Source organism: Apteryx mantelli, chromosome 8 (genome assembly GCF_036417845.1).
Source record: "Apteryx mantelli isolate bAptMan1 chromosome 8, bAptMan1.hap1, whole genome shotgun sequence".
NCBI classification, from domain to species: Eukaryota; Metazoa; Chordata; class Aves; order Apterygiformes; family Apterygidae; genus Apteryx; species Apteryx mantelli.
Genome location: NC_089985.1, coordinates 22,916,339 through 22,931,914, shown reverse-complemented (window position 1 = coordinate 22,931,914; position 15,576 = coordinate 22,916,339). Strand labels below are relative to the sequence as shown.

The 15,576-nt window shown below is 39.2% G+C and overlaps 1 protein-coding gene across 5 annotated transcripts in view; it reads right to left on the bottom strand.

The window, feature by feature from the left end:
- The window catches only part of ARHGAP29 (Rho GTPase activating protein 29), a 60,910-nt gene that overhangs the window by 18,934 nt on the left and 26,400 nt on the right, over positions 1-15,576 (bottom strand). For all 5 annotated transcript variants that reach the window (XM_067300907.1, XM_067300904.1, XM_067300905.1 and 2 more), the window contains exons 3-5: positions 11,365-11,508; positions 2,243-2,339; positions 1,826-1,898 (exon numbers count right to left, since the gene is read on the bottom strand). In XM_067300907.1, the coding sequence (XP_067157008.1) occupies positions 1,826-1,898; positions 2,243-2,339; positions 11,365-11,508 (314 nt within the window). The remainder of the gene's footprint in view (positions 1-1,825; positions 1,899-2,242; positions 2,340-11,364; positions 11,509-15,576) is intronic.

The window sequence follows — 15,576 nt, the reverse complement described above, 5'->3', positions numbered from 1 at the left end:
AAATAAAAATCTTTACATGTGCTAAATAAGAGGATATATACATATCATTTAACTTAAGCCTCCAAGTTGAATGCCCGAACAAAAGAATGTAGATTCCCTTGTAGTCAAGAGAAACAAGATCATCTCCCACCCCACTTCAAAGCAATCCACAACAGCTTCGTTAGAAAGGCTCCTAACTTAACAGGCAATTTAAATCACTCTCCTTAATTAACAGTCAAAGTGTTTACTTGCTAAATTCGACCAAAAAAATTATGCTCTAATCTTTATAAGATATAGTTAGCTGCTATGTTCAACCACAGAATGAATATATCTGCAGGAATGAGAAGTTAATATAGGTACTTAAATATTTTGCATTTAACTCCTCCTAAGGCTGAATTCCTGCTTGGCCTCCAAACTTGTTCTCTGTGCTGCAGATCAAAGCAATGCGCTTCATCTATTAAACGTACATTTATTTGTCTGAATGAACATGCACCTAAAATTTAAGATGAATTTCCAACAGATTGAACCATATTATCCAACCTGCTCCAAAGTTTATTTACAGTTGTTCTCTTCCACCTTCAGAAGAGCAAATGACATTATAAAAAAGGCCTTTAAATATAAGCTAGTGAGTTTGGGAGAGATTACACTAGAATTCCTTCTTAATTTTGCTATATTCTAATTTCCCCTTGTTTTCCCCCTGCCTTAAGATTTAAAAGCACGATCTTTCAGCCAAGCACTCAGTTTGCAGTACAATATATGGGGACAATTTCCTCAAACATATTATTGCATTGCAACGCCATTACAAGGAAGGAAAAAAAAAATCAGCAATCGATATCTCTCTTTGAAAGTCTGCTGAAAGCAATTTTTTGACTAGCCTCCCTCCCTCCAAGCCATTTGGGAAGATGTGCTTTGTAGCAACTACAGAATTAGAAGAACTAAGACCATCCATCTTTCTCACATTTGTGTTTTAAAGCACAGTAAAAACTTAAAGACTAATTTTCAACTGTAGCTGCATAGCATTATGATCAAGCCTGCCTGAGAGAATGCTGACAAAGTTTAAGCAGCACATCTCAATGAAGCTTTTTTGTTTTTTTTTAAGCTAAAATTTCTCACGTTGTAGCAACTTAGCTTGTCATACACACCAATTATCAACTGCATTTTCCATCTATCTAAATATATCTCTATGTATCTTTTAATTTTACTTGATTTACCCAAAAGTCTAAATACCAAAACTCAGAGCAGCATTTTTTTTAATCTTGCCTTTAAGGTGTCTAAAAGGGAATTTAAAATGCTAATGTTTTTCTTTGACTACATATAAGCTGACACTGCTATTTTCAGCTCTCTTAGTGAAGTGTTATTGAAACGAACTGAGTCTGGAAGAAAAAGTTATCTTGTAAAGAACATTTGTTTTTAAAAGCCCCAAAAGAGGTAACTAAACCTCAGCTTAGCTTCTAGGTTTAACAAGCCTATTCTAACTACTTCAGCATGTAAACCTTACATTTCATCGATTATCAAGTAAGCGTTAGCTCTTCTCACTAAGCTCTTTAAAGAGATTTTTTTTAAAAGAGCATATTTAAAGAGATAAATTTCAATTTTATTTAAAATCTGAAACATACTTACAGCAGGTTACCGCTTACTCTAACATTAGAGTGCTAGCTCAGGTGAGTCATCACTGGCATTTAGAACAGAGAATACTGAGACGCCAAATGCATTTTGTTAATGGATTTAGTCTTGTTTTAAAACAAGACTCCAAATGCCCCAGCCCCAAGATGCACAGAGTTTCAAGGGGAAATGAAAAGCTTTAAGAGAGGTGATTGCACACTCCACAAGAACGTGCTTAGCCTACCCGACTTCTCCGAGATACCGGAAGCCCCAGTGACGAGCCATTGTCTACATCTCCCATAAGGAAGTCTGAAACGCTGCCAGAAAAACAAAGAACTGCATTACTTCATTAGTTTACCTCACCAAACAATTTCAGATCACTGAGAACAAAAACTCAAATTCTAAGATCCTTCAAAAATTTTGCAGAATAATTTTAAAAGTACTTCTTGTAATCCCTGCAATTTGTATGCCATCATGTTTTCCCAGGTTAAGGGAGAAAAAGACCCAAAACGTAAAGCAGTAAAACTGTTCTGGATATGGCTCATTTAAATTCACTTATCAGTCAATATTTGTTGAAAAGAAAACTGAAGTATTGTTTTTTAGTTCCAGTTCTGTTCAGCTCTATTGACCTCTTCAAAATTCATTCTAAATTCCAACTTACACGTTTCCAAAGGTGAATGCCAATGTTTCAATGGAAGAAAATATTTCACCAAAGAGTTCTCTCTTGTTTTCTTCAGTAACTTCTTTGAAGTTGACCGCTTAGGAAATAAAAAACAAGTAACAGTGAGAGTGCGGTGAATCAAGCAATCTTATTAGGTCTGGAGATAAATTTATACATGAAGTCTCCTAAGGAACAGGTTATTTTATACTTTTGTGAACAATTTGAAAAATATAGTTTCAAAAAAAAATTAGTAAAAACTTTAAAAACACTACAAATAAAGAGATGAACAAAATGATCTAAACTTTTCCAGAATGAGAATGAGATTACTCTTTCACTTCTTCCCAGTTGAAAAGCAGCTTTGTGGGGGTACGTGGTGGCAATGGTGGGGGAAGTGAAAAAGAGTCCTTTACTAGCAAGAATCAAATCATACAGCAGCAGCAACACTACATAACAGCTCACAAATGCAGAGTCAAATACTTGGCAACTGTTTCTCCTTTTTTTAGGTAAAAATTCTAGAATTCAGACCAGGAGCAATAGTTTCTGGGCCTTATCTTCCCCCAACCCTGTAAATTGTATCAGTATACAGGTTTTCTGTCTTGAGTTCAGAAAAACAGAAAGCTACCAGAAGGTAGCGTCTATGGCAAAACCCTTTAATTAGCAGCTCCATGATGGCATGGCAAAACCCCCTCAGTTTTGCCTGTTAAAAGTGGGGAAGAGACTCAGCAGGACAATCACTGGCTCAAAATAGGAAATGGGGAGTTCTCGGACAAGCGAAATGGTCGAGCTGGTGACCGAGCCGTACGTAGGCACTCGCTGACGGAGCCGGCTCCAGCCTCCGCAGCAAACCGCAGTAATGAGGGCGGCAGAGGAGTGATTCATCCAGGGTTTCTATTAACGAAACTGCTGGAGGAGGGAGAGGAGGGAGAACGGAAAAAACAAAGCCATGTAGGAATACTCAGCGTTTCTTTTATCTAGGTTCCAGCTTAAACTCTAGGTCACTGCTGATGGGGAAATTTTTCATAGAGAAGTAATGTACACTCCTCTGAGCCAAAGCTGATGCCTTCTGGAGGGAAGTCACCTTTACGTTGGGAGAAGAGACAATTCCACATTAGTATCTATTGCAAAAAAAGATTAAAAAAAATATATATCCCTAATTATCTAGATGCCTAAATTTACTGTAATTACTGCCATCTGTTTCAGAGATACTGCATTGACACAGATATAGCAATTCACCCCCTATTGATCACTTTTTGCAAGATCTGTAACAATATTAAATTTATTCTCCTTAGCATGTCAAGTACAAATATGGAAATAATGGACTGCAGTGACTCCAGAAGTAGCAAAAATTAAATCATGTTGAAATGTCATCCATTCCATACACATTTTCTTAACAAATTCAGGTAACAGACTCTAATCTTTAAAAGCATTCAAACTTCCTGCCAGGTGCCTAAACACTAATGGGTAGCAAACAAAGAAAGTACAGTAATCTGTTCCCCCATTAGACTTCCTTTGTGAAAGGAAAAGTTTTTAACCAGTAAATTAACACAGCTGAATCCATTTCTTTCTACACAGCATGCCAACAGGCATAACCAACATTTTTATAACAACTATTTCTATAGAAAGCTTTTAGAGAAACTATGTGGTCTTCTTGTGGACTATTTCAACAGTCACTTGCAGACCTGCAAGAATACACTGTAATAAGCTGACAGCAGCAAAAAATTGTCACGTATTACAGAGATTAACAGTCTCTGTAGCCACAGCTCACTGCTAAATTAAGACTTCTCCCAGCTCTTCATTTTTTTTCTACATTTTGTAATTAAATAAAAAATGCCTCTGGCACCTTTGTTTGAAATGAGACTCGTAATAAAATTTCATAGAGAACATACATAATTTTTGAACAATTTCATAAATACCAATGGAAGAAATCCCACCCCCCCCAAGTTCAGTTTAGTTGAAAACCTCAGCTTTCCAGAGATAAAGCTGCTTATAAATATAAACTCTGCATGCCAAATCATTAAGTGACAACAACTATTTGGAGAGCTGTTGATTGCCAGCCACTAGTGACTGGAAAAATCATTTGACTCCAGGCATGAAACACACTGTTTGAAAATTAAAAAGAGCCAACAAAAACTAGCTATATGTTCAAAGCACTTACCACAGAAACATTAGGATATCCATTAGCCCCAGTGTCTTCAGAGAATGAGCACTTCTTTCACTTTGGTAGTGAGGCATTAATATAGATAACCTCACCCTAAAGAAAAGCCGCCTGCCTTGCTGTGCTTTCCTGTTCCAGGAAGGCTCCAAGAGTTCTGTTAAGCTTTACATTTTATTTACCGAGCAAGTCTTTTCTTTTCAGGTTCCATCACATCAACTGAATAACAAGTCTCACAAAAAATTTTCAGAATTACCACTTCTCCCAATACAGATTAGCCCAAACTCTTACAAATTCAGTTGAATACAAACAGCTTACTTTTAGCTTACTACCGCTGGAACGCTGATGTACTTAACATCAACTTTAAACCATGCACGCTCTTTCCCCAGGACATCCTGACTGCATACAATAGCTACTGACAACAATGAACTATAGTAATATTTCCATGTCTGGAAATGACAACTATCTATCTATAGTTCTACAAATTTCAAAGTGAGTATACAATTTAACAGCACTTTTAAGTAAGACTTCAGATGGCACATAGTGAACTTTAAATTTTGGTCATATGAATGCAATACATTAAAGTCTGCAAACTAGTACCTGAAATGCAAACCTGGCTTGCATTAAAGGTGATCTATATTTCCAAAGCTGGCAAGGTATCTTAAAAAAATGAGGCGGCCTGAATAACCCCAACGAAATGCTGCAAGCTGCTGTAATTTTGAACTTTGGGGTCAAGTCGTCAAAAGCTTTCTGAATCACATACAGAATGGACTGGAGGATGGACTAGGGAACCAGCAACAACCACGGAGCTTTTGGACATCAGAAGCCCAGCAGCAGCAGCTCGAGAACACCTGAGCAGTGCTTCTGGAGCTGTGGAGAAGGGCACTTGGGTGTCATGACCCAAGTGCAACCAGGGCCTTAAAAGTTGATGCATAGACAGCTCATGGCAGCTACTGCACAGCTCAGAGTGGCCACGGCACAGCTCCAGCTTCTTGGGTGCTCTCTGGTCCCCTTCCAGTCAAATAAGACAGCTGTGTCCCCTGGGTTTCCTGAGCCACGCTATGCTGTGGAGCCTGCAGGAGTCTGCTGGCTCTCTCCTCCCCAGGGACACCTGCAGCACCGAAAGCACCAAAGTTCTCCTTGCCAGTTTTGGGTGAGAGCCTGCACAAGCCTAACCTACACCAGACCGCAGAATTTTCTCTTTGCAGGTCAATTTTTTCCATATGGTAACACCGCCACTATCTGTTTCCTCAGACAGGTGTACATCTCTAACCCGCACACTACTGGGCAAGTAACTAGCTGACTTGTTGGAACCGACTGCATTTGCAGCCAATTTTCTTTCCTTAGGCTCTCAACAATGCTTTAGAGACCCTTTCAGAATTATTTCAAAAACAACCCACAGAAGTGTATTTTAATGCTTCTTGTTATTGTTTCTCATCTTTAATTATGCTAGAGTCCACATTTTAAAAACATATATGTAAGGGAAATTTGGGGATGGGAGGAGGAAGCCAAGTAAAGAACAGCAGACCACCACCTGGAAAAAAAGGCAGAAGAACAGTATTCTGGAGGCCTCGCAAGCAGGGAACATCAGCAGGCTGTCCAGGCCCCACAGTTCTGCTTTTAATTCTGTGTCACACAGTGTCCCTGACCTGTACTTACTGCAAGATCTGGCAGCCTCCCCACCTCTAGCTTACTGCAGACAAGACAAGTTTGAGGAACTGTTTCCTATCTGCCCTCTAATAGATCTTGCTCCGAATTTACAACACAAACACCACCAAAACTGAAATTAGTTCACCTTTGCTAGAGCTATTTTACTTTGATGCAGAATTATTATAGAATAACCATACCTAAAAAGGAATTTGTTTATTTATTTTTACAAGACAAGTGCAATTTTCAGCTTTATCAAGGACCTGTTTTCAATCTAGTGATTCCATTAAGTCAAAAGGTGCAATTTAGAGGAAAAAGAACAATACTGTCTTGAATTTAGCATGTGATCATGAAACATACATACTTTGTGCTGTCTGGGCCATCAGCTATTTAAAGATAGTGAGCGGGAAAATAACAGCTATGAGCATGACGGTGTGCCAGACTGGGAAGTGACTACCAGAAATAGGACACTGAACACATTCCAAGAACATCCTTACTAATAAGCAAGACTGACTTCAGTAAGTCTTAATACCTCCAGATCAAGTGAGGTGTCATTTAAAGAACACTCTTCTCCAAGCAGTCAGATGAGCGCAGATGAAGAGTAGAGTCCACACGGAGTGGCCCAGTGAAGCACCTCACATCCAGGATATATTCAGAGAAATCAAGCTCTTTCCCCCTGCAATCTCAGTCTAAAACGGTGCAAGTCTCACAGACTCTGTTCAGCTGAACATCACTCCCTGTCTATAACAAAATTAACACACTATAGTCAGATTTTTCTTTCAATCAGCCCCAAAGGAAAAGCTAAAACATCAAAAATGGAATGAAAAACATCAAGCAAAACTGGGTATCTGCAACTCAAGCACATTTGTATCACTCCCAGCAAAGGACCTAAGAAACAACCGAGGTGGCCTTGAAGGAGGGGGCACAAACACACTAACTTTTGGTAATGTTCAAAACATTGCCACTAGCAGCAGTTTAAATGGAGCAGCCATCTGCACAAGACGTAACAATAAATCACAGTGCAACTTAAACTTGCAAGAATACTTTATGGGCCAGGCCTTGAAGTCTTCAGAGTTTAAATTATTGGTTCCAAAGTTACTGTAACCGATTTCATTAAAAGCAAAAGCAGGCATATGTTAAAATAACAACTTGCCCCTACTTTTGGTGCCAAATTTGCCCCTACTTTTGGTGCCAAAGGCAAACTAGACTTGAGACCCTGGCATTACACCGAGACATTCAAAAAGATCCTTCTAGAACCTACAACAGTTACGTTTCTATTTCTGGAGGAAAAAACTCATGTGCAAATCCCAGGTTGTTTATTTAGGAGAGGATGAAACGACAACAACAACATTAGAAATTTTCCATGCCAGGTTAATCTTCTTCCTAGTCATAAATCTGACTACAGATACAGAACGCTTCCGTGTCTTTTTATAGCTCTGTCCTCCAATGACAAGAAACAGATGAGTCAGATGGACTTATTTCATTAACACAGCCTGGGAAGAGAGCAGAAAAAGGATACTAAATCTGTCCTACCGAGTCCTTACATTCTTGTAGTTTCCTGTTTTTTCAAAAGTTACATTACTTCTAGTGCAATAACCACAGCTGAAAACCTGCAAACCCATGTGTTACTGACAGACCACTGGAAGCAAACATGAGGACTGATATAATTACTACCTGCCGCAAAACGCTGTCTTTTCACTTTGACTTCCTCAGTGCCAGCAGCAATATACTCCAATTCCAGTACAAAAATGGACTAATATCATCCTCAAAACAAAAACCAGCTGTAAAAAACAAAAAGGTACTAAAGAGAGGGACAAATTGTCCTTACGTTAACCAAAGATTATGCTGTGGGGGAAGAAGGCCTTTCTCTTATAGCACAGGCTTTGCTGTCCAGAGGAAGTAAGACTGAAGTAACAATCTTAAAGAGCTGAATTCCTGCAACTGCCTGTTTATATCTTCAGACACATAAGGAATACAATAAATGGCTGAACGAATAGTAGCAAAGGTTACTAAAATCTTCATATGAAAAATATGTGTATCAAACAAGAGTGTAAATATTGAGGCAGGGCTATAATCCGGGAAAAACTCCCGGACAGATTTCCATAAATTTTGCCAAAAAATTCAAATAACTGAGATTGATCAAAACCATGTGCTTTAGTTTCATCCAAAGCTGTCTTTTCTTGATAATTAACTTGGGAACTCCATGCTGCCAAGTCCCACCGCCCTGGATCAGAAGTATATTGATTCACCACAGCAGAGCAAGCTCGTGTTTTAGCCAAGGAATAATCACACCATTTACGCCAGCCTCTCATTCTGGGCCAGCCGTATGCTGCTTCCGAGAAAGACAAATAACTCGATGACAAATTAGTTAGAATGCTGTGTACAGACAGTAATTTCACACCATAATCTTTTACTCCATCAGATAACTTTTTTCTATTATTTATTCAAACTGGAAGAATGAATTTGTATCAGATCAGCACTTTGCACCACATGACCACTATATTCTTAAGTCTTTTGATTTTGAGTCTTAAAGCTAAACTTTTAGTATTGTCAAACCACTGCTTATGAGAAAACTGTTCAAAGTAATGCAGTCTGGGGGTGGTGTGTGTATGTGTGCGTGCGTGTGTCAAAACTAACTAAATTTCAACTCATGGACAGAGACTGTTACCTATCATAACAAAAGCACCCCTTATCAGATGTCTGTTTCTGAGATATTTCTCATCACATAAGACCATATTTAAGATGGTTCAAGTGAGGTATGGCTGAACACAGACTTGAAGACCTGCATAAAGTATAGTGTTACATCACAATCTAGTTGAACACATTTGCCAGAAAACCGGATGACATACGACTGTGCCGTTTTTATTTCAAGTGACATTCTTAGAACAATGAAGAATAGTTATTTTCAAAATTTTGTAATTACACAATATGCAAAATGTTTTTCTAACTGTAGTTTTTCTTCTCACCTAGAAAATTATGTAATCCTTCCATTACTCCAGCTTCTGATAAACTCCACATACTAATAGCAAGTGATCTCAACAACCGAAGCCAAATAAAGTTGGTAGTTAGTTTAGTTAATATGTTCGCACTTGAAATAACCATGTCAACTAAAATCTAGGGAAAAAAGCCAAGAGTATCTGTGAATATCTATATTGCCAAAAAGTGGCACAGAAATTTAATAAAGTTATTTCTTCTGCTCATTTTCAAGAGAAATAAATTAATTCCCAAAGCAATTACTGAAAGAGCAGCTGCTCATCCAACCAGGCAAAACCAGATGCATATAAGAGAATGTATCAAGTGGGAAGGCATCTGACCAGGGTTCAGTGCTATTAACACTGGATGATAGAACAGATCGCACAAAGGGGCAGGTGTGTGTGTGTGTGGGGGGGGGGGAATAGTATGGCATCAAGTTCAGAAGGTTGCAAATGCTTCAAAGGAATGGACTCGTATTCAAAACATCTTGCATTCAAAACATTCCCCTCCCCCCCAAATTATGTAATTCAACAAAGTGCTTAATTCCTCACTTCAGAAGGAGGTGTAGGGGGACAGGGGTGGTGGGAAATGCACAAATGCAGATCTGGAGTAACTGGTTCATCTGTTCTGTAGCAGAACTACAGAAAGTGATCTAGGACTTATAGCGGACTTAAAATCAAATACAAAAATTGACAAAACATGATGTTATTACAAAAAAGGCCAACATAATTTTGGGATGTATCAACAATGTTATCATACAAGGCATGTTTATGCCTCAGCTGGCATAAACAGTGACTAATTTGGGGCATTGTATATTAAAGACACCACTGATAAACTAAAAAAGTCCAGAGCGGATTAATATTATTGTAAAAGTTTTAGGTAACATGATTTAGTAAAGGTTGTAGTAATTGATTTGATCACATATGTGAAGTCAGTTCTCCTCAATTTTTCTTAAAGAAACATTGAACTTTGTCTTATGTCCGCTGAAATTAGGGGGAAGTGGGAAACGCATGGGAATCTTACCATATCAGTTAACCACAGAAACAGGCTTGTCTAAGGCTGCTGTAGAATTGTGCTCATTGGAGATTTAACCTGTTCTCACGGATAAACAGCCCATTACCATTGCACACATGTACTTAATTCTTCCAGAGAGCAGGAAAGCAAACAGCAACCTCTTGGGGACACCCTCTGCATTTTTAGTGTTATGTACAATTCTCTCAAAGCAAGTTCAGAAATTGCAGAGGTATAGTGTCCTGATGATCTCAAATAGCAGGGACAGCCCTATAGGAAACTCTATATGTAGCAGGAAGAAAATGAGAAGTGGGCTGCAAGAACCTGCCATATTCAAGAAGCAAACAGGCAGAACAATATGGCTATAGAAAGAATCCACAAGAAGCTTGGAAAAATCCAAGATATAGGAATCAGGCAGCTAAATATGTTAGCATTTTGACTGACATTCCAACTTTACTGAGTCTGTGGTGTATATTCAGCCATATTAAGATAATCAGAAGACGAAGGAAAAAAAAAACCCTAGAACAAGGAGAAAAACTAAATTATATACATCTCAGAAGGAAGACAGTCCACATGATTTAACATAGGAAAGAGGTGGAGATTTAACCCTACTCAAAGCATTTTTCATGCCATATAGAAGAAAACAGTACTAGTTCCACTGTAACACATTGGACTTTTTCCAGAATAGGGAGAGCTGCAGTCCAAGGCTACTCATAGGAAAAACAGCTACAGTTTATGGGGCTGGAATGATTGCGTGCTTCGCTATTTGTATTCCTCTGAAAGGCTGTCGAAGAACTGCAGCAGCAAAGGCCAGCAACAGAAAGTATTAACATATGCCTCTAAGGTGTGGGTTTTTTTGCTTTTTTTTGTTTGACACCTTTAAGATGCTTATGATCTCTCTGAGGAATTTACAAACATTAGGCCATTCAGATTTGGATTGCTCATTGAGGTATTTCTGCACTTGATAAAAATTCAACACCATCTCTATATATTCACAGAATTAAAAAGAGTTTAGGCAAACCCAAGGTTATATCAAACCCCTTCGTTTCATTCTACAATACACAAGTAAAGAAAAGATCAAGATCAAAGGCTTCTGCTTCTGTAATTCTAGGTAGTTTTGCAGCTAGCTTCCGATAAACAGGTTAGGAATAGGTTAAGCAGGTTAGGAATAGGTTAGAATAAACATTTCACTTAGAGGAAGTATTTTTAAATAAAATTGAGGGTTTAAAAAACCTGTTTCTTTTGTATACATGGAATCCTATCCATAGTTCCAAAAGAGAGTCAGTGTCAAGTCACTAATTCAAGTTTTCCCAGAATTTGAAAAGCAGTATTTCCTTACCTTTTACTTTTGCAATAACTGTTCCTGTGGCACTAAGAATGTCAACGGAGTTTAGAGTCTGATGTTTATTTATCACCGCTTTTAAAACACGCAGCAACTCGCCCAAGCGTTCATGTACTACATGATGCAGGCCATCTTGATTTTCTGAAAAGGTGAAGGAGAAACTACATTAAAACAGTGTATTAACATGCAAAAGTGACACAAAAAAATGCTTTGACGGTATTCAGCTGCATGGAAATCTAGGCCATATGGAAGCTGGGCCTGCTTAGACCACAGAAATTGTTTTAAAAGAAAATTGTATTAGCATTTGCCAACAGTTTGTGACGTGCATCGTTTTCATAAAACTCATTTCTCCCCAAGTCAAGCACAGATAATTCAAACATTTTAGGAATTCTACACCAATACATTAATTTTTCACAATTAAATCATTTTCCCGCATTTCCTTAGGGCATTTCAATCAATCACCATTTTGATAACTACATACGTTCAAAAAACAGTATCAGCTAAAGCAGATTTGGATTGCTCATTTAGCTGTTTCTTCAATTAATACAAATTCAACACCATCTCTATCTATTCATAGAATTAAGTAAAGATTTTTGGCAATGGTTGGCTAATTTTGACTAGCTTTTAACTCCAGTGTTAATCAAATCTTAAGCATCTTTATTACATAAGCCTAGATCTACAAAGGCCTTTCTTTAGGCATGTCAGCCCTGATGAACTCAAAGAAGGTCAACGCATAAACAACTTTGTGGGACTAAGCCTAAACTCGAAAAATTCTCAAATACACATGCATAAGGGTGATACACAGCATGCTCCCCTTGCTGCGGGGTGTAAGGCCCTGCCGCCCCTTTTCTGCGGTTCTTGCTGTACCCATGGCACAGGTTAAACCACAAGCTCTTCCGCTCTATTACAGGAGAGGAGCCGCTGTATGGAATTAAAGTTTCACATGCACTAGAGTGCTGCGTTGCACGCTGCAGTAAAGAGCTTTCAAATTCAGGGAAGTCTGGCTTACGAGAAAGAAAAAGAGGATCTCGTACAAGCTGACTCACTTCCCCTAGAGCAGAAAGCAACGGTGATTCTAACTGTGTTGCCCGCGACTGCGACAGCCAGCAGGGCAGCACAGACAATTAGTGTGCTGCAAGGTGATTCAGTGCTACTCAGAGCAGTTTCAAATCTGAGTTGTTTTGTTCCGATTACAGGACATTATTAGACTAGAAGAACGTAAGTTTTTCTGAAGGGTCAACAAAGCACAACACGACTTGTCACTACAGTATACTGCTACTGTCTGCTGTGTGGGTGGGGGGCTACATACAAATAATACTGCATTTATTAAGTGCAAAAGTAAGTTTTGGGGACTCACAGTCACCAAAAGCAATTTTTTTGAAAAGCACTGTGCTTCAGGCTTTATCTCCCTATATGTCAAATATTAGGGGATTCTTTTGACTCAAACTGGCTTACCATGGTCAAGGGAAAAACCTTGACTCAGGAAGTGGATAAAAACAAAAGTATTATCTATCAATCATAGCATGGCATGCTCTTTTCCTACTGGAGCGGGGGTGGGAAGCTCTTGAAAGTTTGTATCCTTTACAGGACTTATATGAGTCTAGGAAAACCTGATTTACATAGCAAGAGATCAAGAAAGCTCTATGCAATTTATTTGAGAGAAACTTATTTGTGACTGTATCTTCATTTACAGGTATACACACAGGGATTTTAACCAAGGACCCATAGGCATAGCAGGCAAAGGCAAAAAGCTGTCAGGAGGCTGGTACGAAGTGCAGCTAGAATTCAGCGCACACACACATTAGTAGCGGAGGCGATTTAAAAAAGACACATGTCGATCTAAAGGCGTGCTAGAGCTCAGAGTTTCGAACTTTAATAGAGCAAACACTGCAGGTATCAAACAGTCCATGGAAGCAACAACAGTGGAGGCTGGGACCCTGGACAAGAGGATATGCCAGAAGGCTGCAAAATCATGAGGCATGAAGACAACGGATAGAAACAAGTGCTTACTATCTCTTTCAGTTGAAAAAAACAAAAACAAACAAAAAACCCAAACCAAACCTCAGGATGATTAAATACAGCAAGCAGGAGCCAGTTTCAAAACAAAAAAGGGTGGTTGCTCATGTAAGAGACCCATGGAGCTCCTTGCCAAAACAACGTGGACACAAGCTGATGCAGAAACAAGGAGAGATCAGACAAGTTTCTGCAGGAGTGTCCCTGTGGGTTACTAGGAACATAAATGTCCTATGGGGCCAGGCCAAGGGTCCGGCTAGCCTGTTGCATGTGCAGCATGGCAGCAGGAGATGCTGCTGAAGAGGCCAGACCAGCATACACAACGGCTGCACCAGCGTTGTTCCAATGCACTTCAGTACCTGTTTACAGGCCCATCACCTTTGAATTAATCTAACCCCTTTTTGAATCTACATCCACAATTTTTTTATTTTTATTTTTTTAACTAAATGACTCTACTCCACTTTTTACTCCACTGAACTACTAAGTAGTATACTAAAACAAAGTATATAACCTGCAAAAGCTTAAGAACTCCCCTGAGCAGGAAGTGCTCTGACCCTGGGAAAAGTATCATGCACATCTGACATACTGTTTCTATTCTTTGCTAGCTATTCACTTCTGGCATTTGCTGGAGCTCAAACGCTGGGTTAGAGGCAGCATTAGTCTGAACCAGCATGGCCATTCACACCTTCTAGCCCTTGGAGAAATTCTACAGCCACCATAACGAAACTAGATCATTATAATGGTCCCCTTGGGCATTAAATCCATCAAAGGCTCAATTATACTGAATCTATGCAACCATAAATGCTACCGGGACTACTGGGCAGCTCCAGGCAAAGGTAATGGGGAAAAGGAAAGACAGAGCTGTACTGATGCCCACAAACCCAAAGTGGATCAGACAACACAGAAAATATATCTGAAAATTATAGTAACATGTTTCCAGGAAATGGAGCATTAGATAATTAAAGGCAACTCCATCTAGCTCATCAGAAAACAAATCTCGTGTGTAGACTTCAGTTTTGAAATATATTGCCTATGGAGATAGTAGACTCTAATCTCTTCTTACAAACTTCCTGATGTGGACAAATCTTCCCAAATCTTGCCTGGGGGACAGAGTAATGATTTAGATTGGCAGGATTGGGACAGATAGGCTTTCACAGGTGCATTTGAAGGTGTAATATACACCTTCCCCCTTAACGTGTCTCTATTTAAAAAGAATATACGCAGTCCTCACCTACAGGGCATGAATATTAGAGTCTGCTGGCTAGAGATGGCGTGCACGAGCGCACTCTTTGACCAGAACTGCATCTATACATAGCCAAAATGAAGGCGTCTGCCATCTAATGGGTACGCATCCACTTGTGAACAGAGAGTAAAACAGTTCCTAATTACATGATCAGAGTTACCCAGGAACACGTCCCATAACCAGGGCTCTGCCCAGATGACAGCACAGGTTTTTTGGCGATATGGTGGATAGGTGGGCTCCTGGTCCCACAGGAAGTGGGGCAAGGAAACAGGCAAACTCATCTTGCACTCTACAGACTACTCAAAGTCTGAGAGTCCTCAGGAAAGACTGTTTCAAGGGCAGACAAACAGATGAATTATCCTGGGGAGTTCAGTGTGACCCACAACTAGAGGTTTGTTGCTACAGGTTAAAAACAGCCTCTTGGGTCAACAAAACAACAACAACAACAAAAAAAACCAAAAAAACAACCAACCAAAAAACCCCACAAACACATACTGGAGGCTAACTAGAGCACATCTGATCCCAAAACGTAGTTTAACATTTGATAGTATCTCACCAGACCAACTGAGTTGAACAAAAAATAGAGGGGAGGAGAGAGAGAGAGGCTTCAAGCACACAAGCCTCTTCAAGTTTGAAACAGAAGCAGTAAGCTTCAAAGGGAAATACAAGTTGAAAACAACTGCTGAATTGAATTAGATGTTTATCATACCATCCAAGAGAACACTATCACTAAAATAACACATTCAAGCATGAGGTTAGTTATTTGTACTCTCAAAAGCAAAAATCTGGTTACACCCAACTGACATTTCTTTGTATTCCATCACTGCATTATTTGTTTACTAAATATTTGAAACATTTATTGTTTCTGTGGCTGGAGAAGACAAAAGGTCTGTGATACAAGTAGTGCTGACAGGGGGAAAAAAGCCATCAGGAACTACAATTACACTGCACTG